The sequence below is a fragment of the Crocodylus siamensis genome, chromosome 11, assembly GCF_052110815.1.
Source record: "Crocodylus siamensis isolate JL-2025a chromosome 11, ASM5211081v1, whole genome shotgun sequence".
In the NCBI taxonomy this organism is placed as follows: Eukaryota; Metazoa; Chordata; order Crocodylia; family Crocodylidae; genus Crocodylus; species Crocodylus siamensis.
Window position 1 is genome coordinate 19,990,389 of NC_143405.1, and position 24,810 is coordinate 20,015,198.

The 24,810-nt window shown below is 41.9% G+C and overlaps 1 protein-coding gene across 21 annotated transcripts in view; it reads left to right on the plus strand.

Moving 5' to 3' along the window:
* The window catches only part of ZNF618 (zinc finger protein 618), a 278,012-nt gene that overhangs the window by 177,827 nt on the left and 75,375 nt on the right, over positions 1 to 24,810 (plus strand). For 13 of the 21 annotated variants that reach the window (XR_016438423.1, XM_090021214.1, XM_090021212.1 and 10 more), the window contains exons 3-6: positions 5,212 to 5,468; positions 10,214 to 10,309; positions 13,406 to 13,483; positions 21,180 to 21,218. Coding sequence is in view for 18 of the 21 variants with exons in the window: in XM_090021214.1 (XP_089877340.1) it covers positions 5,212 to 5,468; positions 10,214 to 10,309; positions 13,406 to 13,483; positions 21,180 to 21,218 (470 nt within the window). In the remaining 3 variants the exon portion in view is untranslated. Of the gene's footprint in view, positions 1 to 5,211; positions 5,469 to 10,213; positions 10,310 to 13,405; positions 13,484 to 21,179; positions 21,219 to 24,810 lie in introns of those variants that run through there. The other 8 variants (XM_090021226.1, XM_090021230.1, XM_090021231.1 and 5 more) reach the window with 4 other exon arrangements.

Sequence of the window (24,810 nt, forward strand, 5' to 3'; positions counted from 1 at the left end):
TGTTTTGAGGTGTGGGGACCAGAACATGGCACAGTATTCAAGTTGTGGATGCACCATGGATTTCTAAAGTGGGGAGGGGGGAAAGTTGTGGATGTTGCTTGGCATTTTACTCGAGTACAAATGGAATGCAAGGGGCTTCATCCTCATATGATATGAGGTGATCATCCAGTTTATTTTAAAACACAGAACTGAGATATTTATTAAGCAGTTTTAGCTTTTCTACCGTAGTAGTGTTACAACCTTTATCTAGTAAATAGGCCTTTGATTTCTTTTGTTTTGATGCACTTAAAATAATTCCTTCTTAGTGCCTCTAGCCCTGTGAGGGATGAATACTTACCTGATGTCTTTAGCTTTCCTTATCAATTTTCTGCACTTTTTAGCTTATAATTTAGATCAATTACTACCTGTTTGCTCATTTTTCCTCTTCAGTTTTTATTTCTAATCGTCTTCAGTTTGCCACAGAGCTAGGGTGGGCTTTCAGCCAAGTATTCCTCTTTCCTGATGGCTGGTGTTTTTAGCCACCTAGTAGAGTTACTTTAAATAATTCCTGATTTTCATTCATATTTTTCTATTTAATTCTTTTATCAGTAAAAGCTCTGTGTGATTCTCAAGAAGATTTGGGAAGTTGGAGGAAGTGGCTCTTTGAATAGGGGGAGTTCAGGGATAACTCTTTCAATTTGGGGGTTATTAATTGTGTATTTCACTACTTAATGAGGGTAAGGAAAGGATATTATACAATCTCTGGCAGCTCCAATGAGACTGACCCATTTGAAATAGCAACTTTATATCCATGTAGGAGGATGTGCAGTAATTGTTATAGATGATTATTCTCTTGGTTCATCTGCTCCTCTTGCTTCCATCCCCTTCACTCCCAACCCCTGTACATTTTCTCTTTCACTTATGAGAATTGTATTTTGATCTGCCTATAGTCTTTCTACCGAATGTTATAAACCAGTAAGACAAGGTTCTTTGGGTGAATCTGATATCTTTTATTAGACCAGCTTAAATAGTTGGAAGACATTTTTTAGCAAGCTTTTGGGTTTAAAAACCCTGAGTCAAGTGTTGAGGAAGTCTCTGTAGTTGGTGTGTGTTCTTCCTGGATGGAATGAACCTTGCCTGCCTATGTCCTTAGACCAACACAGCTACAACCTACACCCCCATAAACCAGTAAAGGATTCATTTTAGCATATATTTGTTGGTATTTTGTCTTGTCTTTTTTAAGTAACCCAAGCAGTGGCTCTTCCTCTTCTACCCTTTTCTGCATTCTGGTAGATCACATCAGCAGGGATCTGGGTTTTCCATTCGCCACAGAAAAATGCTGAAATACTCTGAATTTCTCCTTTAAAGAAGAAAAATGTGAGAAAAGGTGGATTCCCCCTGCAGGCTGGCAGAGTTCCAGCCTGCAAGGGCTGGAGGGAGCAGGAGGAGAGTGATCAGGCAGGGGGTGCCATGTGCATGTGCACATGTACACATGCACATGGCTGCTAGGCAGCCTGGAGAGCAGCTCCTGTAGGTAAATCTGGCAGTGGTGAGGGCGGTGGAGTGAGGATTGTGAGGCCCCCATAGTGAGGGAGGGAGGGAGTTAAGCAGGGCTTGGCCTGGGACTGAGCTCCTGCCCAGCCTGAGCAGTGCATGTGCCTGGGGGCCTGGGGCCATGTGCAACCACAGAGCCTGCGCGGGGAGCAGGATGGAGCAGCAGGAGCTTCTGGGATGATATGTGGGGGGGACATACCCAGATTTGTGTGCAGGCTTGTGGCTCCCTGTCCTACTGCCCTTGCCACTGGGCCTCCATGGCCCAGCGCGTGGGACCCAGCACAGCAGGGCGGAGTGGGGTGGGGAAGCTTGGTGCTGCTTCCGTGAGCCCCGCACCACCATGGCAAGGCACCCCCTGCCCGCCCAGCAGCAGTGGGGATGTCAGTGTGGAGTTGTGCCCCTCTCTGCTGCTAGGCAGGCAGGGGCACCTCTCCATGGCAGCGCAGAGCTCCCAGTGGTGGCAACAAGTTTCCCTGCCTGGTCCTGCTCTGCCCTGCCATGCCGGGTCCTGCCTGTGGGGCCCTGGAGGCCCTGGGGAGATGGAGGCAGAGCAGGGAGTCCCAAGCTCACAGTGGGCAGCCCACACCCACTCCCCAAAAGGGCTCCCCTCTGCCTGTGCCACCCTTCGGGGAGGGGAGCTGGGCTCCAGGCTCAGCTCCACCACAGCAGCCACTGCTTCCCTCAGGTAGCAACCAGGGCTTAGGCACTGCTGTGGGGGTAGGGGGCTGTGGACCTGGGTCCCTGGTTCTGTAGCCCTGGCAGCTGGGGAGGAGCTGTGCGTGGGGAGTGAGGGCATCAGCAGGGGTGAAGGAGCTGTGGGTTGGTAGTGATGGGCAATGGCATGGGCAGGGCACTAGTATATCAAGGTTGCTCAGTGCCACAAAGCCGTGGTTGGACCCTCAAGCTGGTGAGTGAAGGGGGCAGAGGGAGCTTGGATTTTCCATAAAGAAAGACCCAAACTCAAACGTCAAAATGTATAGGTATTTATAATTTATATTATTGTAGTGATTGAGGGTCTGGTAGGCTTCCAAATTGCTTTAAAATTGTAAATACATCAATAAAATACTGTGTTCAACTGATACCTATATATATAGTGGCATTTCATTTTAATCATGGAAAAATATGGATTTTGGAGTTTTTCATCAAAGAATTTGTGGGTTCCCCCCTCTTAAATCAGAGAATTTGTGATTTTTAAACAGAGAAAACCAGGATCCCTCGTCATCAGTTAGATGTCTGATTTATCTGATATTCAGCCTAAGCTTTCTTGTTCCTTATGTTACCAGATACTCCTAGTTGTAACAACACTTTGAGCTATTCTTGGCAGTTTTTCTATATTTATGGTGTTTCTGTCCTCTGAGTACTTTATAAATTGTTATTATGGTTCTCAGTTTATAGTCTTTGACTAGCTGAATTACGTTGGGTATATGTCCTTATAAACTGATCCTGTAAAATTCTTTCTTTCTTTTGCACTCATGTCAGAATTGCTTCAACTCTGGTAATAAGGTGCCGAAGACTGGTGATAGGAACATTTTTAGCACAGTCAGGCAGATTGCATTCTGATCCCCTGTCTCAAGCCCACCATTGCTCTTTCTTTTGCTGCCATATCACGTGAAAAAGGGTAGATTGGACTTGATTCCCATTGTCAGGCATAGGTTTTCCAGTTTTAAAGTTTCCAGATTTCTTCCTTCTGTTGAGGATATGTGCTTTCATAAAGGCTCTTTTCCTCCAAGATGTTATTAGTTTTGTTTTTTCAAAAATTGAATCTCATGTTGTTTCCTTGTCCTGTTTCTACATTCCCCTGATCCTTTTTGACTTTTCCTAGCCTCTCTGTTGTTTGCCTCTTTTCACAGTGTAGTAACAGTAGTAGTAGCAGTAGTTTATTTCCACTTTTTGCTGAAACAATATAGTAAAATTGACAATAAAATTATATGTAATATAATAATAAAAGTATATCATGTAAGGTTATTAGTAAAAACATACAAGACTACACATTCTGTCCATTTAAAAGACATTAAAATAGAGCATGACATACAATGATAGAAAAATAGATAAAATGAAACCATACCTAATAGTGGTACAAAAGAATAAAAAAGAGGAATATTATTTGATTTTGTTCATGCAAGTAATGCAAATAAATGCAGGGAGTATAGGTCAGGCTGTAAATTATTAGAGAGAAGTCAAACTGTTTTTTTCTCATTAGCCCAGTATTTAAAGTTTTCCACCAATGAGTCAAATTTTCCCTTATTTCTTCAACAAATGAGACCACAAATAGTGGTTTAAATCATCCGTCTCATTCTTCCTGCAAGAACATTCCTGTCTGTGTATGGGGTCCAGCACCACCTGTCCATAGCAGCTGCACATCTCAGTTTGAGTCAATCGTAGTCTAGTAATGGTCTCTTGTTTATAGTTTTGTACTTCAGGTAAGTAGATTTCTGGGCCAAAAGAGTGCTTTATTAATCTACAAAAAAGGAGAGTTTTAGAAGATCTCACTGCCTGCGTATCTGTCTGCATGCTGGCATCTTTAATTATTAAATTTATATTTGTTTTAAATTTAAGAGTAATATTGTGTCAGTGACTGTCAGTACATTTCCCAGGCCATTTTTATGGAGGAGAATATAAGTGTTATTTAACTATCCAAGTAGTGGTTTTGTTTGGAAGAGGAAAGACTTTCAAGGTGTACTTTGTAAGGTATACAGATTGTAATTTTTATCCAAGATTTTAAAATTCTTATTTTTGCTAAAGTGCTTGCATGAAGCAACAGCATTTCAGATCACGTGAGCACCTCCCAATTGTAGAACATGGTAGAGATAAAAGCTGCCTTAAAAGTATTTAGAATTTGTTTCTATTTTTGAATGAACTATGGCGTCAGCACCCCATACTTCCTCTCCATACAGTAAAATGGACCCTATCTTAGATCCATAGATCTTTAATGCTTTCAGTATCATCCTTTTACCAATCTCAATGTAAAAGGATAAAACTCCACTCAAAGCTTTCTTTTTTTTACTTTAATGCTTACATTTTTATGTGTTTATTCCAGCTCTGTCATGTCATATCTGAATTTCATCTTTTCCAGGTCATTAATGTAAGTTTTAAAATAATCCTAGACAAAACACTATGGTTGGAGGGCTGCACTGCAGCGAAGGATTACAAAGGAAGAAACTGCGCATTAGTGGGAGAAATTCAGAGAAGAGGCTTTCGAATAAGGGTTGCTCAGGATAATCAGCATGTTAGGTTCACAGACTCTGTTTTTTGAGCAGTTCTGAAGGTTTGTAAGGGTTGCAAAATGTAAAGATCAGGAGCAGATTTTCATTTTTTTTAGGTCTGGACAAACGTCTTTCCTTTGATAGGTCAAATACTGATCTGTGCTGGAGGCAGGATCCAGGACTTAAGAGACCAGTGGTCTGATCTGGCATAGCAGATCTTGTGCTCTTATTTAATGGGTTGGTATTTTTCCTTGTGAAGGTTATTTATGGTGATTGAGGTTAGGTCGTGTTTTCCTAACAAAATGTCCTTACTTTTGAGAAGTAAATTAAAATGTAATAGGACATTTATCACAAATGCACATACCTACACATGTTGTTATTTTAAATCCCAAAGTCTCTTAGATTAGGTATCTGTTACTTATAAAAGGGTACCTTGAAATGAGAATTTCCATTTTCTCCTGTTTCTCCTACTCAGGGAGCGCTTGAAGAGGAGTCCAAAGAGCCCGAAAGCAGAGGGCTCTGATTCTGTGACCTCCCAGTCTTCTCCCAGTGAAGAGACTGGAATGATGACTGAGGTGAAAGTGAAAACAGAGGTACCAGATGACTATATTGAAGAGGTGATCTGGCAGGATGACACCAAAGATTCCAAGAAGAACATAAAGGATGGGCCAGGAGATGTGCCAGCAGAAATCTGTGTAGTGATTGGTGGGGTCCGCAACCAGCAGACACTCGGTAAGCTGTCATCTAATACACCGTCATCTAATACACCTGCCCTGATTGATTCCTTGTTTTCCAAAAAGCAGGTCCTTCAAGGTTTGGCTCTATCATATGTCTCTGAGCTGAGTTTTTAAAAGTTTCTCTGTATCCTGCCACATCATCAGCATCTCTCCCCTTACTATAGTTGTGCTTAAAGACCAGGTCTCCATGGTGCTAGACACGGTCCACAGGCATATGCAGAGCAACAGGCAATCCCTGCTCTAAGGATCTACAGCCTCAATAAAGAAGCCAAAAGGAGAGAGAAGGGGAAGAATAACCCTCCTTATTTTACATGGGGAAATGAAGTGAAAAAGAAACTAGATGATGTATGCAGTGGTCACATATGAAACCAATGAATATATATATATATTCATTATGTGGCAAAACAGGAAAAAAATAAGTTGAAAATGGAAAACTTTGTAGTTGTTTTTGACAAAATTGACCAACCTTCCTCCCTACTTGAGCAGAAGCATTTTCAGATTTAATTCAAAATGCTGGGGGGGTTATGAAAAAAATGCTTTCCACAAATAACTTAATTTAGATGAAAAGTTTTCCATTAAAAAAAAATTGAGACGTGCTGTTAAATGTCTCACAGGTCACAGGACAGATTCCCCATATCTAAAATGGAACTGCTTCTGCCACCAGTTTGACAAATCTTAACCCTGAGAATAGTTGTTAGTATAAGGATGCATTGCATTTCATAGAACGAAGGAGGCCTGTGGTTCTCAAACTTTTTTAGACTTGAGATGCCCCTTGGAAAATGCCAGCCTTGTGCTTTCGTGCATTTTTTGACTGTGATAGAGTAATTCTTTTGTTTCAAAGAACTCAGACCAACACAAGTCAGGAAGTTTTTGATGCTCAGGATTCCTATTTCAAATCCCTGGGTTTAGCTTGCGAGTCATGTCCAGGTATATGCACACCTATCAGTGCTAATATCGTGCATTATACTTAAAAGGATCTCACTACAGCACCCTGGTTGAAAATCACTGAAGTAGGCTGTGGCGAGAGTACCACATTAGCTTGAAGCTTGAAGGGGCTAAGAAGTAACTGGGTTACTTTTGTTTAACTTTTTTACAGTTAATATTGCAATTTATACCTACACTACAGTAGGTTTTCCCTGTTAAGCTCATAGTCCTAACCCTACCTGCTTTTAAGTGAAACCTTAGACTTCATCATTAGCCAGGGACAGACTGGAACTGGTTCAAGAGTGTTTGATTTTCAGAATCCTTGCTCACTGTATTCACCATCCCCTCTTCAGCTATGGCAGCCATTATACAATGAAGGACAGAGGCAGCAGCGACCTGGTAGGCGTGGCTGGCATTTGGATATGCCAGGCTTTTACAGCCTAAGAGGAGAAAACTGTTGTTTAATTAGGGAAGGGATGAATTAAGTGACATACTACAGTTATTTACACAATAACTTGATCCACTTTAGCATGGTTCCAGGTTGGTAGAAATTATTCTTAGAAGTTCAAGGGCCGGATTAAGGGGCACAGATAGCCCATGCTTCTCCACCCACTGCAAGAATGGAGGAGTACAAGGCAAAGTCAGGCAGGTAATACTGTTGGCAGTGCTGGAGCCCCAGAGGTAATCCTTGCCTACCAACAGGCAGGGGTGAACTGAAGAGAGCGAGAGCTCTTGAACAGAGGAAACAAGTAGCCTCTACCATAACAGATACCACTGCTTTGGCAGTGAACCGTCTGTCCCTCTGCAACATCGCTGGCTCCAGAAGCTAGAATTTAGGAGTCCATAATGTGAGTCTGAGAACTGTGCATGAGCTCCCTCTGCTGGCTATGCACTAGCAGCTATCCCACAAACACTAATCCTGTGATTTCTACAAGTGTAGTTTCTAGAGCAGCGGAAGCAACCGTTTCTGGCTGCAGGCCCAAACAACCCAGCCTAGGTCCGAGGCAGGTGCTAGGGCCTGGCCATGCCACAAGTTGTCTCTGCAGCAGCACAGAGAGAGTGCCTGCAGCCGAAGCCCCCCACCCCCCCAAATACTGCCAAAGCCCCTGCCACGGACTGGATTCAGTGGCTCCACGGGTCCAATCTGGTCTCCGGGCCATAGGTTGCCAATTCCCATTCTAGATAATATTGACCACACTAGTGTAAAAACCAAAAAAAGACACAGGAGGCAGCCATATTGGTGTTTGCTGAACTTGGACATAGCAAAATGCCATGGTGCCCAAATGCAGGAGACTTGGGGAAAGTTGTGTAGCTATCTGCAAGGGGAAGCTGTGTGGCGACGAAAGGCGGGGAAGATGCTATTTTCAAATTTGAAAGTAGGTATTAGGAACATGGAAGTGGCCTCCTGGGTCATTGGATCAAGTCTCCTGCATTAACCAAAGGAATACCTAAAATCACCACTTCAAACTCACTTAAAATTACAAGAAGCAATATCAAAAATGCCCAGAATCCTGTAACATTAAAAGTAATAAGGAATGGACTAAAAAAACCTCCTAGCTAGCAATTCCCCTTTAAATAAATTGGGCATCATATTTTGTATTTTATACCCTTGTATCTGGGTTTCTTTAAAGCCAACTTGATCCTGAGGCAATTGGCAGTTAGCTCCAATTCCATTGTGAAAGGAGGCCCGTAAGTGCATCCATTCATCCAGCCATTCACATGGTTCTTGTTCAGTTGGGAGGTGACACTCAGATTTGCTCTGAATAACTTTTCTGTTTGGCCACCAAATACTGCTCTCTGTGTGAACTGCAGTGCACAGATATCAGTTCCTTGTGGTTTCTCAAGCTGGCTCCTATTCAGGTTTTCTGCATCCTCCACTTCCAGTTACTCCCTCGCAAACACCACAAACAAGTAATATTTCCATAGCTGCAAAGTCATCTCTGCAACTTTCAATAAAGCCATTGCCGCCTGGCAATGTACTGCTGCTGTTCTTGGACTGTGGGATCCAGGCTTGCTAATAGCTTATGGCTCTAACCCTTCCCTTTCATACCTTTTAAGGGAAAGCTGCTTCTTATCTGCTGCTGCATGAGGGTTTTTCCATAAGGCCTCCCTTGTCAAACCTGGATGGTGAATTGATTCAGTTGCCCACTGTGGAAATTGCTAGAGCTGCAGTCACATGGAAGGTAGAGAAGGGACGATTTCTTCATGGAGATTTGGACTTGGGGTGTTTAAAGTGATAATTTTCTATGGTGCATAATAAAGTATAATTAATGAGTCAGAAGTAGACAAATTACCACCACTTTGGTAATATATTAATACAAGATACACAGAGAACCTCTTCTTGTACAATAGAAGAATTATTGTCAGTGCAGTGGGAGGTGGCTTGTCTATATCAAGGCTGGAGACAGAGCTGGCCTTAGGGAAAATGGTACCCTGGACAAACTTGTATTTTGGTGTCCCTCCCTTCTCCCCGTACCCCTCTCTGAGGCAGGCAGGGGCATGGGCCACAGTCGGTTGAGGAGATGGAGCAGCATGGTGCTCCAGCAGAAGCTGGTGGCAGGGAGCCTGCGTGGGCTAGGCACTGCTCCTTCTGCCCAGGGCGGGACAGGGCTGGGGGAGAGTGCAGCTGTGTGCATGGGTTGCTCGTGTGTGTGTTGCCCCCCTGACAGTGGTGCCCTGGCTCTGGCTGGACACACTCTCTGTTCTCAGCATTTTGTTCTCCCTACATTGGGAACATGCCAAGCTCCATTGTGTATTAGAGCTGAATAAGATGAAGGTAGTGGTTGATGCCCAGAGTGTTGGTCACTTAAGCTTCAAGGATGGTGGTTTAGGGACCGCTGGCTTAATCTTTTCATTTCTGCAGAACAGTTGCTAATACTTCCTTAGGCATTGGGTCCCTATTTGGGCATTGCAAGTAAGTTGAATTAGCAAAATAATTAGCAGTAACTTTGGGACCTGATCAGTAGCTGAATGCCAGAACTTTGACACCCCAAATCCCTCTGTGCTCCACATCTTTAGGAGCAAGTATAAGGAATGCCCTGCTGTCCTCACGTGTACCAGGTGGTCATGTTTCTAACACCACAGCAGTTCAGAAATGTAAGGTTTTTTGATGACTTTTCATGCTGCCTGTGGGTCTGGGCTGGATGAATAACACTGATGCTAAGGTTTCGTAAGTAGAAGAGTTTGACAGGTGAACTCCCACAAAATCTATATGGAAGCCTAGAGGAAAGGCAGTGGAAATGACACTTTCTGCTGGAAGTTTGAGAGGATCGGGTGTGGGACTTTGATACATGTAGACAAGATAACTTCTGTCTTGGAATGTTAAGAATCTCATTATTTTGGTATCTGGATTTTGAAAGAGTTTATATTATTTGGGATTTAATCAAAAGGAATTTTGTATTAGAATCTATTTAAACCCTCCCATTGGAGCCATGATATGTGATCAGGTAGAGTATTGGGTCATAAATGTTACCTAGAAGAGACAAGGATGGAGAGGGTAGGTCCATGTGCAAACCCTTCTGCTTATTAGACCATCAACTAATTTGTATTCATTTGATTCAAGCTAATATGCTCATGCTCTACCTGCAGAGTTGCTCAATTATTTTAACATGCAAGCACTTTAGGGGAGCCCAATATTTACATTAGATAAAATGGTGCTGCACAAAGCCGTACAAAACTCTGTGGCCTTTTGACATTTTGATATAAGGCCGTCACATCAAATGAGCATGTGACATTTTTACTAGCTTTCAGCCATCATTACCTTTTGGAAATTCATCCACTTTAAGGGCTTTTTCTGATTTTTTTTGCGCAATTTAGATGGAAAAGCAGTGGAACGTGGCTCTCCTGTTGGATATACACGAAATCGATATTCAGGCACCTGGATTTTTGACCATGCATTGAGATACACGTCCGGTATGTGATGGAAAGGTGTGAAAATTTAACCAGGGATTGAAGAGTGAGGGAAAGCTCTGGATGCAACTAGCATGTTGCTCACACTCCAAATGCAAGACTTAGTAAAAGCCTGACAAAATCTAATCCACTTATTAACCAAACACCCCCCTTCCCTGTCTCTCTTCATATTTGAAGCAGCTTTAACCTGCATGACTTGTCTTGACATGGATAAAAGCCCAAGGTGTCCCCAAGGCCAAAGCAGCAGTATCTAAGCCAACACAAGCATGCTCTTTGTAAGATTGTGACCTGCAGGATGCCTCTTCTCACCACATCTTTCCTCCCCATTAAATAACACATTGATTGTGGCAAGTCATTCCCACCTTTGATTTGGAGGCATGTGACTGTTTCTACCACCCCACTCCACATAACACCATAGAGCAGGATCAGCTTCAAAACTGATGCCTCTACCATTATGTTCACTTTGGCACAACTGGAGAAATCCAGCTCCGCAGAACGCTTATTTGGGTTCCCTACCTTCTGTAAGCTATGCTGTCTTCAGGACATGGTGCTTGTAACTGTTCTTGCCTTAGGGTGCAAGAGCTCAGAACTTATGGGTAGAGGAGCCCTTACTTGAGGATGTGGAGCAGGCACAAAGACAAGTCTGTATGGAGCCAGACTTTTTGCTTCCTTCATTGTATTATGGGGCAAGTAGTCCCTGTGCTCCAAGCTCTTCTGAAAGCCACTGTTGTAGTGTTTGGTACTGTGCAAGGTGAGCAATAGTTACAGGGGTTTGAGCTGTATAAATATAAGGTAAAATTAAAACAGGAAGCCATAGGGTCTTGTTGACAGTGATATAAAGCACTAGCTTTTCACTGGTGGGGATGTGGATTCTAATGCTGGCTCCGGTCTCATGTGAAGCGGACTTTGGTGGGTCTTTCAACTTTGGCCCTATATGTCCACATCTCAGGACCACATATCAGCAAACTGACAAATTCTTACTAGGAAAAGCCAATGGCTAGAATAACAAAGGATCAAGAGATTTAGACAGTCGGGGGCAGCAGGAGGCAATCTTGCATGGCACTGCCAGCACTATCTATCCTTCTCACCTCTTAGTATCACTTGTTTTCAGATGCACAATCTCCTAAGCGTGTGTTTGCGACTCAAATAGAGCTTCATATTTGAGCCAGAAGGAGCACGGTCACATGTATGGACTTTTTTTCTTCATGAAATGCTGTGCACGCAAATGCACCTAAATGCCACAGAAATAATTTCCACAGGAAGTAGTGGGGAGATATATTAAAGAAAGATTTTCAGAGTAAAGTCCCTTGTTCTTTTTTTTTTTTTTACATAGACAAGCTGCTATTGGTATAGGTGATTACTGCTAATGGCTCTCTTTCATATTTCCTGTTGGTATGACTTATCTTTTGCTGTAAACACAAATCATTATTCTTTGTAACCAAAGTGTGATAAGTATATTAATATTTGCTATATTTTCTTTTGAACTGTTTCTTATAACAAGAGGTTTTGTTTTGTAGGACAAGTATGATAATCATTTAACATGTAAAATGATTTCAGAGGGATGCTGTCAACTGATTCAGGTCCAGAATTTGATGGTGAATTTGTTAAAACCAGACTTAGTCTTGTATTAGCAGTCTACCTTTAAATTTCTTTTAAAAAATATTATTAATCCATTGCTAAGAAACATGGCAAGAAACAAACCAAACTCAGTTTCATTTGAGTGTCATATCCTTTCTAACATACTTACAGAATTTCAGAATAATGCTTCAAAGTCACCTTATTGCTATAGTGTAATAGGCTATGGTATATTCCTATGAGCTTCCCATGCTGTTTCAGCATTAGTGGACAAGGAATAGCTTTCCCAGCCCAAAGACATTCTCAAGCGATGCTAGCAATGGTTCTGATGGATAGAGTAGAATTCAGCTCTGTTTAGAAACAAAGGGGACAGTCATTTTCTCCCAAGGGAGAGGACATGAAATGAGAAAGAGAGGATATAACCATAAAGGAATAAAAATAACCAGATGAGATTTGTTCCTTGAGAGACATCAGTTTTGATTAGAATTGGATGAATAAAACAGCCTGTAGCCTGTGAATTTGTGTTAAAATGGTCTGCAACATACTTTGGCCACGTCTGTGATCCCTTCACAGTTTGCACTGTTGGGAAATGGGAATTTCAAAGTCACATGCCCAGGCTTTTGCAGAAATCAAATTTTAACTTTTGCAATGCAACTTTCTACCCTTCCTGCCATGCTCCTTGTCTGGAAAGCAAAAACAGTACCTCAAGTGTTATCTGGCCAGTTGTAGCTAACCAGTGCAATACAAATAATGAATTACGTGTACTTGTAAAAACGATTGACAACCAATTCTTGGAGCTAAAGATAGCATCAAAGAACTGTAACAGATATGAGCAGGTTTCTGTCTGCTCATGAACATCCTGTGAACAAGAGAGGCTAAATTCATTGAGTAATTTTGTCTTTACGACTTATTCTCTCAGCTTTACTTCTGTCGACCGTTTATAAACAACAGGTTAGCTATACAAATTGAGAAGAGGGAATACAAGTATCATGTGATTTTACTTACAAAGAGCAAAAGTTCAATTTTTATCTTTCTGGTTTTCTCTTGATGTATATTTACCATATCTTTTTGTTTGGTTATTACATTTCTTGAGGTATTTTGAACGCTACTTACCAAGACGTAGTTATATGTTGCCTTCATTTAAGATTGCACACTTTTTCCCCCATCTACCAGGTACTAATTCAAGGTTAACTTTGGCCTCTAGAATTTTAGCTACTATTATTATCAAAACATAATTCAGACTATTTTGAGAGTGGTTCTTTCACATTATTAATAAGGTTCCAAAGATGTACTGAACATGGAAGATCAGCAACATATGTGAAGTACTCTTACATGAGTCAGAACACAGAATCCAGACTTGGCCAATGGGGTATAGATTCCTGCCATAATTCCCATGAATCTTCCAAATATTCCCTTGCTGTAAGTTGTACTCTTCTCTGCCCAGTTTGTGGTTGTCTCTGTATAATGGTGCCATCTGTTGCTGTTCTAATATGGTGATATACACTTTTCTGTCCTGTTTTTCAGGGTCTTATGAATGTGGAATATGTGGGAAGAAATACAAGTATTACAACTGTTTCCAGACCCATGTGCGAGCGCATAGAGGTATCTCTCTCTCCTGCTCAAAGCTTTGGGAATTCTACATTAACATTCATGCTCAGGAGATATATTTGGGAAGGCCTGAGCGGCTCCTCTGCTGCTACTGCTTGTCAGTGCTATCAGTCTGCCACATGGCCCTGTGTTAGGATTGCCCTCTGCTGTTGTTGTCAGACTCAGCGGGATCTGTGCTCCAGCTGCATTCTTTCGGACAGCGCCATAAACTGATCGCATTCCGCAATATTAAATAAGATATCTGAAATTGTCTTCATGGGCCTCTTCCTGTGGCTGTAACTGGGTGCAGTGTTATGCTGGGATCATTCCACTCGGATGCAGCATTCCACATGAGAAGCTGCCTTTCTTGGCACAGATCTGTCTGTGTCAGCAGTCCAGTTGCCGTAGCAGTAGTAGGCGATCTGCTCATGGTTCCCCAGCCTCCTGCCCAGCCATCCTTTTTTTTTTTTTTAATTTCCGCCTCTGTTGTGTTAGAAATCAGTTGTTACATGACAGGCCCACAAAAATGGTTTGAGCAAATTTCCTGTCTAAGGATATTGGTGGGCTGTTAACAAATTACTCAGAGCTGTTGAATGTTGTCCTGGAGGAGAATTAAACATTTAAGATGGTGATGGTAGCAGTTACCTAAATGCTTAGAGGCATTATCTTCTACATCCACTGTCTAATTTTTCTATAGATTATTGTAGTATCTCCATACCATTGATGTGTCAAAAGTTCAAAGGACACTTCAAGTTTAGAATCCCATTTTTAATTGTAACTTTCTAAATGCACCATTGGTATGAAATTTCTCACGCTTAGTCACAGATCAGAAGAAACAGAATGTAGGGTTAGGGAAAGGCATTGCTCTGCTACTACTTTTTCTGTAGCTACACACTTCAGTTGGTCAAAACGCAGATATGTCTTTTTTTGAAGCAATATCATCATGAAATAAGTATTAGAGGCTTTTGAAATTAGCACAACACATGTGGAACTCCATTTATTATCTTTCATTTTTGAGATGAGCAGTAAAGTAAACCTCTGAGAGCACATCTACACAGTGCCCTATGACAATGTAGCGGCACGCTACATCACTGTGTGGCACGCTACAGCGATGTAGCAATCATGTGGGTCTACATGTACTTCCCCAGTATAGTGCCCCACTATGGCAATGTAGTGGCAAAATCTAACCATGCACTGCACACATGACACAGTAATTGCCCATACTGCACCGTGCTTTAGTATTTCCAAAAAGAAGTACTAAAGCATGGCAACATGTAGATGTGCCCTGAAAGTTGAAGACTTTTTGAAGCTGCCTCAATCTGAATAAGAATAGTAGCCAGTGTATTCTTCAATATAACGACTACGACTGGAATTCTCAGAGTCTAAGGATAGGAGATATTTAACTCTCCAGGGCTGCTGTGAAAATGCCAGCATAAAACCTAGTAGGCATTAATGTAATATTAACATTAAAAGTTAAACTTGCAGAAATGAGCATACGCATGAATTAAGGGTTAATATATATCTTTAAATGCCAGTTTGAAAGTATATTATATGTGACCATGTAATTAAAACATACTATTTCACAAAAAGTACTATGTTATATTATACAATTTTTTTCTTCAACTCTAAATATGCACAGCATTTTCTAATATTTGATATAATTTTGTGAATGCCAAGAACATTCATGAAAGCCTTTTATTTGAGCAGTGCTACAAATTAACACCATGCTGTAATTGAAGCATAGCAGCATAAAGAAGTACAATATTGAATGGTGTTAGTTGCTGGCCAATACAAAGTATGCAGTCACAATGCAACATTAACTCTTTCAAGAAATATTTTGGTTTTTTAGTATGGACAGTTTCTTGCTGAGACCCTACTCTCAGTTGGAGACCACAGGCACTATCTTAATATAGCAGTCAGGTACAGTGTGTTACATCTCACAGTAAAACATCCAATTAAGTACTTAAAATGAAATCCTGATACACTTCACTCCCTGAAGTCAGTAGGAGTTGCCATTGACTTTAATGTGATCAAGTTGTTATCCCTAGGCCCCTGGAAATGCTTATTTTTGTCTTTTCATTTCCAAATGATTTGCAATAAATGACCATGTACTTTGTATATGGGGCAGATTGAAGGCTATAGATACAGCCCTAACTTTGCATTTCTTCACTGAGTGCTTAAATTCACAATCTTCAATCTCTGCCATGGGATCTTGAATTCAAAGCTCTTGCAGCTTTGGCTGCTGAAGTCCTTCCCATCTCCTTTGTGCACTCAACTACCATAATTCAGCTAGGGTGTCATGTGCCCTTTCTTTGGGTTCAGTGAACCTCCAGTCAATTGATTTTTGCCTGTCTTTATAGTTTTGATAACTTCAGGTTACATGCCCCCAGTACATCAGGTCATTTCAAAGGATGCACAACTCCCTTGGGATTGGTTTCTTGCCCACCTCTTCAGGGTGCTTTCTTCCTGGGATTTTTGGCCTGCTCCTGTGGAGAAGTGTCCAGATTAATTGTTTATTAAGAAACCCTTGTCTTTTTCTTTTTTAACCTGGAATGGTCCAAAGCTACCAAAAATGGCCTTGGTTTCTTTTGATACCAGGTCATTAAGTTCTTTTATCACTGACTGAGCCTTACTGGATTCTAAATCCATCTCAGACCTGCTTCAATTCAGGTAAAACGAAGTCATCCATATGGTGCACTTCGCTATCCAAAGGACTGTTCCTGCCACAACTCCCCTCCAGTGAGGGGTGCCACCACTTGGTGGTGAAGATTCTGCCCTGAGACAAGAAATGGACAAATCACATATTCCCGTGCCCATCTGATTTTTTTGTTGTTGTTACTTTTGGAACGTTTCTTATAATGATGGATGTTCTGTTTTGTTTTATTTTATTTTCTAGAGGATGCATCCCTTTGAGGCTTGCTTATTTATTGTTTTTGCTGTGTGGGAATTATTTTATCCCTATATTTCTTGCAGTTTTGGCTTACACTGTAAGTAGTCATACTGCAACACCTGTGGCCTGTGTGGGGGTTTTGATCTTTGATGTCAGTCCTACAGAACAGAAGACTGCTTTCCTATTTTCTTGGTGTTCAGAGGCAATCTCATGGATTTTTTTTGTCTTCATTCATCTCCACCTCCTCCCAACTTAGCAGAGGTTAGGGAGATTTTGGTTTTGTGTAAACGTGTTTTTTTGGCTGGATGTTTGTTCACTTTCAAGAATAGTTTGTTACCTTTTGGCAAACTTGGTATTTTTCTGGTGTGTTAACTCAAACAGACACGGTTTTTCTGTGTTGTTCAGGGTTGGATGGAAGGTCAAAGGAAGTGAAATCCTGACAGTTTATGGGTGTAAAGTGATGGAGTGAACTCGCATTCAACTAGTGCTTCAGACAGCAAAATATCTTAAAATTTTTATCCTGATTTGTCCTAGAAATCTGAAGCTCTAGCATGGAAATCCAATGTAAGTTTACCTTCAGAGGAGCAGCACCCTCTTCCCTGCTTTTCAATACAAACATGTATTTTTTAATTCGTTAAAAAATAATAAAGATAAGTACCATTTTCTTTTTAAAGCAAACAAACAATCAGATGAAAATATCATTTAAGATAGAGGAGCTGAAAGACTCCTTTGTGAAGAGTTTAGGAACTATGCCGTGGCCTTCCTCCTCCTCCTCTGGCTCAATGTTAAACCCAGCTGGGACATCAGGAACTCAGAACGTAGTGCGTGAGACCCAAGTGCTGCATTACCTAGCTATGAGAATAGCTGTTATCTGGGATACCAACATTAGCAAAAATTAATGCTGTGCATGCATGTCGGTGCATGTCAGAATGTTTTTGATATCACCGTTTTTTGTAAATTCACATTTTTAAACAATGAAAGGATCTAATACTTGCGGGAATTAGCATCTGAACATTTGACATTAAATGGTTCAGTCATATTTTAGTGATGTGAGTAGGAAAGCATTTATCATTTATTGAAGAGATGGTAGAGAGAGGCCATTTTACTAGGCTTTCAAAGGATTTTAAAATAATAAACCTTTAGACCGAGACTAGGCATGAAAAATTTTTGTCCAAAAGAAATTTTCAGAATGTTTGGAGCAAGGCAAAACGGAAGTTTATAAAGCAAGTCTTAATGTGAACTCTAGTAGTTCTGACAGAACAGCAAAGGAGTCTTTCCTTGTAGGGCATAACTGTAGTTTTAATATAGCTTATTACAAGGGACCTACTGAATTCAGGGCAGCTGCCCCCTGATTTTGTGGTCTAAGTGCAGCACCGGTCTCCATTTTCACAGCAGGGTGCCGTGGGCCCCCACGGATGAAGATTGGCCATCTGTCAATCTCTGGGACTTGTGGGGCCTCTTGGTCAATCAGAGGCGTGGGGGTTCTCAGTAGCTCCCCCCTCTCCTTCCCTCCCTGCTTCAGGACTTCAGGGCTTCCTGCTGTTTTCTGTTTAAAGCTCCTTTTTATTCCCTCCCTTCCCCCCCCTTGCTTTTTTGCAGTCCCTGCACTTTTTCATGGGAGACCTACTGATTTCACGGTTTCCACAAAAATTGTGAGTTCATGATTTTGGTAGGTCCCTACTTACATTATTCAGTAAGCAAGGCTCAGTAAGGAACCTCACTGTCAGACTGACTGCCGTTTTAGTTCAATATGGATACATCAGCTGAGGATCAGGTATAATGCTACTACTCTTAATATTAATAAAATTGAGTGACGGTTTTTAATGACATCCTCTTTTTTGATTCTCTCAGAACTTTGCAGTACTTTCAAATTTGGGGTTAAAGTTTCCTGGATTGGTCTCTGCCCAATTCTGTTTGTTTATAGTGAAAAGTTTGATAATAGGAGGATAACCAGTTCAGCTTTTCAAACATGGAGGTATGGGGGTTGGAGGTATTTTTTTCCCCATCACATATGTATTGTGGAAATAATTTTAGAATAGCTATGGTTCTGAAGTGACTGGGGATAGAAAGTTGAAATGTGATTGGGAAGATAACTCTTATTGAAAAGAAATGGTATTTCTGGTACCAAAGGAAATTGGGTTTTATTTTACCAAATTATGGCTTTTGAAAAACCATTTATCAAGCACATGCAGTATATTTTCATAGCTGAATAAAATATATTGGCACAGATAAGGTTAAGAAATTTAAGGCTTGGTGATGGGAACATTTGCCCTGCTATACTGCACCATCAGAGCCCCAGCATTTTTGAGAGTGCTGAAAAAGACAGGCTTACCATTCTGCAATACAGTTTACATGGAATATAGAGACATGGTTATTGTAATGACTTAAGTCACCTTTAGATTATAAACTAATTTCCATTCTGATCACTTTACTTTCACTTACCTATGTAACTTTGTCAGAAAGGTGACTCATGGTTGGGTTGTTTTGGTTTTTGTTTGTGAAACCATTCTTGATTTAGCCAAGCAAGGTCAATATACTTTCTTGCAACATGTCTGCACATGCGCAGCTCAGAAAAGGATGAACTTAAAAACTGAATTTTGACACATTAAATTTGAAGGAACTATTTTAAAGCAGGATAATGAAGGATTAAAATTAACATTTGTGCACACTTAAGTATAAAGTATTGATGGTTTGTGTATGCTGTTATCTGTGCAGCATATAATGGTAAAGAATTCCATTGAGCCACCACTAGGTTTTTTTCACTTTAGTGAGAGAGTAGTGCCATTTCAAATCTATAACAGCTGTGCAGAAATACAGTTTTATGACTCAGTCATTCTGTAGATTCTGTGATTCTGATCTGGGGCTTCAGTTTATGAAGATGTACAAATGTCCTGAGATGCACATGGCATTGTTACATTTTAGTATTAGTATCATTATCATTATATATAAATACATATGTATACAGACACTCTCACTCTCTCTCTCTCTCTCTCTCTCACACACACACACATATGCATGAAAGACATTCAGACTGGTAATACAGAATTGCAAAATTTCCAAGGTCCATAACCATATATTTGTATATGTATTTGTGTTAGAAGCAAGGAAACTAAATGCAAAAACTTGCATTAATAATTTAAGGTTGCAAATTTTAAAATGAAAAAGCAATGAAATGAAACTGCTGTGATTTTCATAGTAACATTAGCTTGCCCTTGTGGAACATCTGGAATAACTTTTATTAAAATGTGGTTATTAAAATATAGTTTGGTACATAGGGTATGCAGTTTAACATGGCTCTGAAGTCAAAATGTTTACATTTTCTGAATTTTTACTGGGAATTTTTTCCCAGCTTGCAGCCTCATCTCATTGTACTCATGTAGGGCTTGTAATATGATCACTGGTGTTTGTTATTTCTGGTCACATGCTCTGCCATGGTCAGGGCTGTCTCTCCTGTCTTCCCACGAGTGATCCCCGAGAACCCAGAAATGAAAACTGCAGTGTAGTGCTGGTCAGTCAGAGGAAGAATTACAGTGGCTTTTGTCCATTTTTTGTTGAGGTCTCACCCCTGTGATCACCTGTTCCTTATATTGGACCTAGCTCTGTGAATGGGAAAGCAAAGAGTACATGGAAAAGTGACACCATGCCATGGTGCCTCTACCCTCTCTCCCCCATGGGAGTGATATTGGGCAGGCATTATGTTCTGTTTATATTTCCATGCGTACAGTAGTTGCCAAGAATCTAGGCACATTAGTTATTTCAAGAAACATTCAATAGAAAAATGTTATATTTATATTTGCATATTCAGTTAATAACACTTGAACTATTGAATATACCTCTCTGAACTTAGCCACCCATCTGAACCACAGACTCTCAAGGATGTTCAGCTTCCTGTCCATCTGCTTCACTGTTTTAAGTGTCTGCTCAAAAAAAAAAAAAAGAGAGAGATTTTGCACTTTCCACCTGAGGATAGCTGAGGGGGCCCTCACAGAAAATGAGCTGCAGGCAGCTCATTCCTATTTGATCTAAAATCACTTCAGCTGGAGCACTCTGGTCATACTGTATTGGTAGTGCACAGGGGTATGGGACAACTTGAGCAGCAGCCAGCCCTGGGCATGAGATCCAGGAAATCCCTGTCGCCAGACGCACCATGCTCTGGACTCCTGGCTCAGGTCCTTGTTTGATTCTAAGCTACAGCCTTTTGTTGCTGGGCCGGTGTAGGTGACACTTGGTTGTAATGTTTCTATTTAAAAAGCAACCCAGTTTTGAGCTCAGGAACCAAATGTCATTGCTTTGGATATATATGTAAATGAAAAAACCAAAAAAACAAATGCACCGGAATTGAAGAGCTCCTACACAGCTTCAGTACAAAAGAAAATCATTAAAGGGGCCTCATCTTGACCCATACCTCAAGCTCCTATTACCACCAGCCGAGCCATTCTCAGCAGGTTTTAACCTGACACAGATCCTGCCTTCAAAAGGAGCCCTGCAAATTCACCAGGTGCTCCTCCCTCTGCAGGAGCTGAGCACCTCCGGGGCCTTCTTTGTGCTGAAATAGGCTGGTTCGGAGCAGCAGCAGCCCATGCAGAGTCTGCACTCTTGTGAATTTTCCACATGGTGTGTGTGCAATAGAGAAAGGGGCCAGCACACAGCTATGGAATCAATATTGTGGAGATGGAGGGAGCTGACTGGAGAAGAAGGGACTGAGGAGCCAGGATTTGCAACACTACCGCCCCCCCAGTAAGGCAGTTGCAGAAGCTGTGTGCTGTCAAACATTTGACAGAATCTGCTGTCAAATCTAAGTGCAGCTCTTTCTCTTTGCAGACACTGAAGCTGCCTCAGGTGAAGGAGCCTCACAAGGCAGTAAGTACTAACTTCACTGTATGTGTGTGAGGGGGGATTGGGGCTCAGAGGTGTACTGAAGCACAGTACAATGTTTGTGGGTGTGCTTGTGGGGAGGTGTTTCACCCCTCACCTGGTGAACCACATCTCTTTTTCATTGTCTGTTGAGTGATACAGGTAGGCTTGTTTGTGATATTTCCTGACTCTCACTGCAACATTGGCATTGCTGAATTTAGATCTAGCTTGTTACTTTCCTCCTGTTGCCTGGGGTCTGTATGCCAAGGCGCTCAACGAAATGTCAGATATGTACGCAGATCAGAGGAGAGATGTGGAGGGGTCTAGCACCGCAATAAGAAGTGGTTCCCGTGACTCTTCTCTGTTTTAGTAGCCGAGATGTTTTAAAACCACGGCAGGTGAGTTTGGTAGTGTTGGGAAGGGACAGAAGGGGGTGACCTGCATACTTTCATCAGAGGTCCCGAGGCATACTTTCTGAGCACCTGTAATCTCAGCAGCTCGTGGCCCTGCCTGCCTCTGCCTGCTAGTTTGAGCATGCCAATTCCTGTATTTGTTCAGATCTCTCTTGTGTTTCTTTAGCCATTCCTGTTTGGTAATTTCTGTCACATCGCACTTTTCCATAGATTACCACAGGAGGGCAGCTTCCACTAAGCTAATGAGAAAAATTTCCTTGGTGAGACTCATTAGAGCAATGCCGGGAAGGTGCTTTGCTGGATATGGTATATATGTAAAAGCTGATGGAGCACACCCCATTAATTCCCTCATCACCTTTGTTCCCCTAGGGCTCCTATTTCTCTCCTTCTGCTGGCTTCCCCTGACATAATGTTAACTTGGTTCTGTGAACTGCAGCTTAATGCCTTTGACCTATTCCAGTGCTTTCCCACTTGGGAATCATTGGCCCTTGGGGTGCTTTCACCTTGTACCTTTTGATTATAAAACCCACAGACACAGCTTTGAGTGATTCTGTGTATGGGGAGTGAAGTCAAAATGAAATGGTGTCACCTCAGTGTTTCCCGAGATGCTTCTTTCTCACATGCCTTTTTCAGTGCTCTCCTGTGGGGTTGAGGTTGTATCCGTACCATACAGACATTTGTAGCTGAGGGCATATTTATACAAAGAGACTGCAGTGCAGTGTTGTCAGACCTGAGCGAGGTCTCAGCTGACTTGGGTACCAGCAGCAGTCTGGTCACAGGGTGGGTAGTTTACCCTGTTGAGAAGCAGATCTGTCAGGAGGCTGTTGATTCCTTCATCTCCACAAATCCATTTTTCACAGGGTAAAACTCTCCTTTACATGTGCGGTGAGTGGGACTTTTCCCAACAAAAAAAATCTTGAATAGCTAGCAGTATGCTCAGCTATCTCGCTACATAACAGCTGCACACCCTGTATGCTTGCATGTGTTGGAGGTTGCCTGTCACCATACTAACACCAGCACAGCACAGGGAAACAAGACCAGAACAGAAACAAGGTCATGTCATATAAATCCAAAAAGCATCCACTAACTTAGCCATCTTCAGTCTCCAAAGTCATACCTTTTCTCTTCAGACCCATTACCATAGTAGTGTACAAGATAAATAAACTTGTAATTTCTAAGCTACTTTTCCTGTCTGGAAATGTATTTGGTGTTGCCACGTCTTGCAATTTTATCAAAAGCCTTGTGTTATTTCGTGTCCGTCTTAAAGCCACAGCTTCTGGAGGCATGTGATTAGGTAAGAATCCCATTTTTTGTTAACAAATAAAAATAAAAAGGTAAGTTGGTAGGCCCAATAGTTGTAGAAAACAGCTTGGACGTGTGCTGCAAATTCATCCTAAGATGCCAAAAAACAGAAGGCTAACTAAACAACATGCAAAGTGTATCCATCTAAAATAAAATGAGAACTTTTTTAAAAACCTTTTTAGGGTTTTTTTGAGGATGTTTGAATGGCTAAAGCTAGTAGTAATACTTTGGGCCCTGGGTCATTTCTTATTTCTTATTTCAGTTGGTGCTCTGTTGTCCCTGATGCTTCCCTGTTTGCCCTTAGTGAGACCCCAGCCTCTTATTTCTGCTCTTGCTGAAGAGAGTCATTGGGCCTTGTTGTTGTTTCCTTTTCCTTTCAATGAGACAGGTTTAGTTATTCAGCTACATAATGCAGACATTTAAAACATACTGAGTTTCTTCAGTGTTTAGGATGCTCCCATTGCATCTTGTATAGGGAAGGCCGTCTGCATGTTCAGAGTATCAGATACATAAGGAGAGGAGTGGAGAGCAAAACACGCAGGAAAAGCTGGAGGGTTTCGTACATGTATTTTGTTCCTGTTATGGCGAGTGTATACCCTATTCTGTCACAGCCATTAATGAACTGACTCTTCAGCTGGGGCCAATGGCTCTGCAAGAGATGGACAGACCAGAAGAAAGCTATAGGTCTTGAAAAGAAGAAGTTAAAGGCTCAGAGAGGATAAGTGAGTGAAAGGACCTTTCGTAAGCACCATGCCTGAGGAGAGCCACTCAGGCAGCCAGTAGAGAGGGTAACAGGATGTGAATAGCGAAAAAGGAAGGAAAGAACAAGGCAGACAAGGGATTGGGAAGAGCCACTCTGCTTGCTTTGTACAGGGTCTCTGGACAGGAGCCCAGAGGAGTTGGGCTACACATGCCAGCCAGAGGGGTTTGAAAGCTTTAGATCCAAGTGTCTAAAACCTGAGACTGGGACCTGAGACTGTTGACCCTCAGAGTATAACCGTTTCCTTATAGATTTCATAGACTTCATAGACATTAGGGCTGGAAGGGACCTCAGAAGATCGTCGAGTCCAGCCCCCCACCCGAAGGGCAGGAAGTCAGCTGGGGTCATAGGATCCCAGCAAGATAAGCATCCAATTTACTCTTGAAGGTGTTCAATGTAGGTGCTTGAACCACCTCCGCTGGCAGGCTGTTCCAGACCTTGGGGGCTCAGACAGTAAAGAAATTCTTCCTTATGTCCAGCCTGAAACGGTCTCGCAGTAGTTTATAACCGTTTGACCTTGTCATCCCTTGGGGCACTCTGGTGAACAAACGCTCCCCCAGAAACTGGTGGTCACTCCTGACAAACTTATAGGTGGCCATCAGATCACCCCTGAGCCTACACTTTTCCAGGCTAAAGAGCCCCATGGCTCTCATCCTGTTGTTGTAAGGTCTGTTTTCCTGACTTCTGATCATGGGTGTGGCTCTCCTCTGCACTCTCTCAAGATTCTCCACATCCTTTTTGAATTGTGGAGCCCAAAACTGGACACAGTACTCCAGCTGCGGCCTCACCAAGGCCAAGTACAAAGGGAGAATGATGTCCTAGGATTTGCATGAGAAGCATCTATGGATGCAAGCCAGCAGTTTGGTCGCTTTACTAGCCGCAGCATCGCATTTCAGGCTCATGTTCATTTTGTGGTCCATGATGACCCCCAAGTCTCTTTCTTCTGTAGTGCTATCCAGCGTAGCACTGCCGAGCCTATAAGGATGCTGCAGGTTTTTTTCCCAAGGTGGAGAACCGTGCATTTTTCGGTGTTAAACACCATCAGATTCTCATCTGACCTTGTGCTGAGCCTGTCCAGATCAGCCTGGATCACCCGCCTGCCTTCTGATGTGGATGCTTTGCC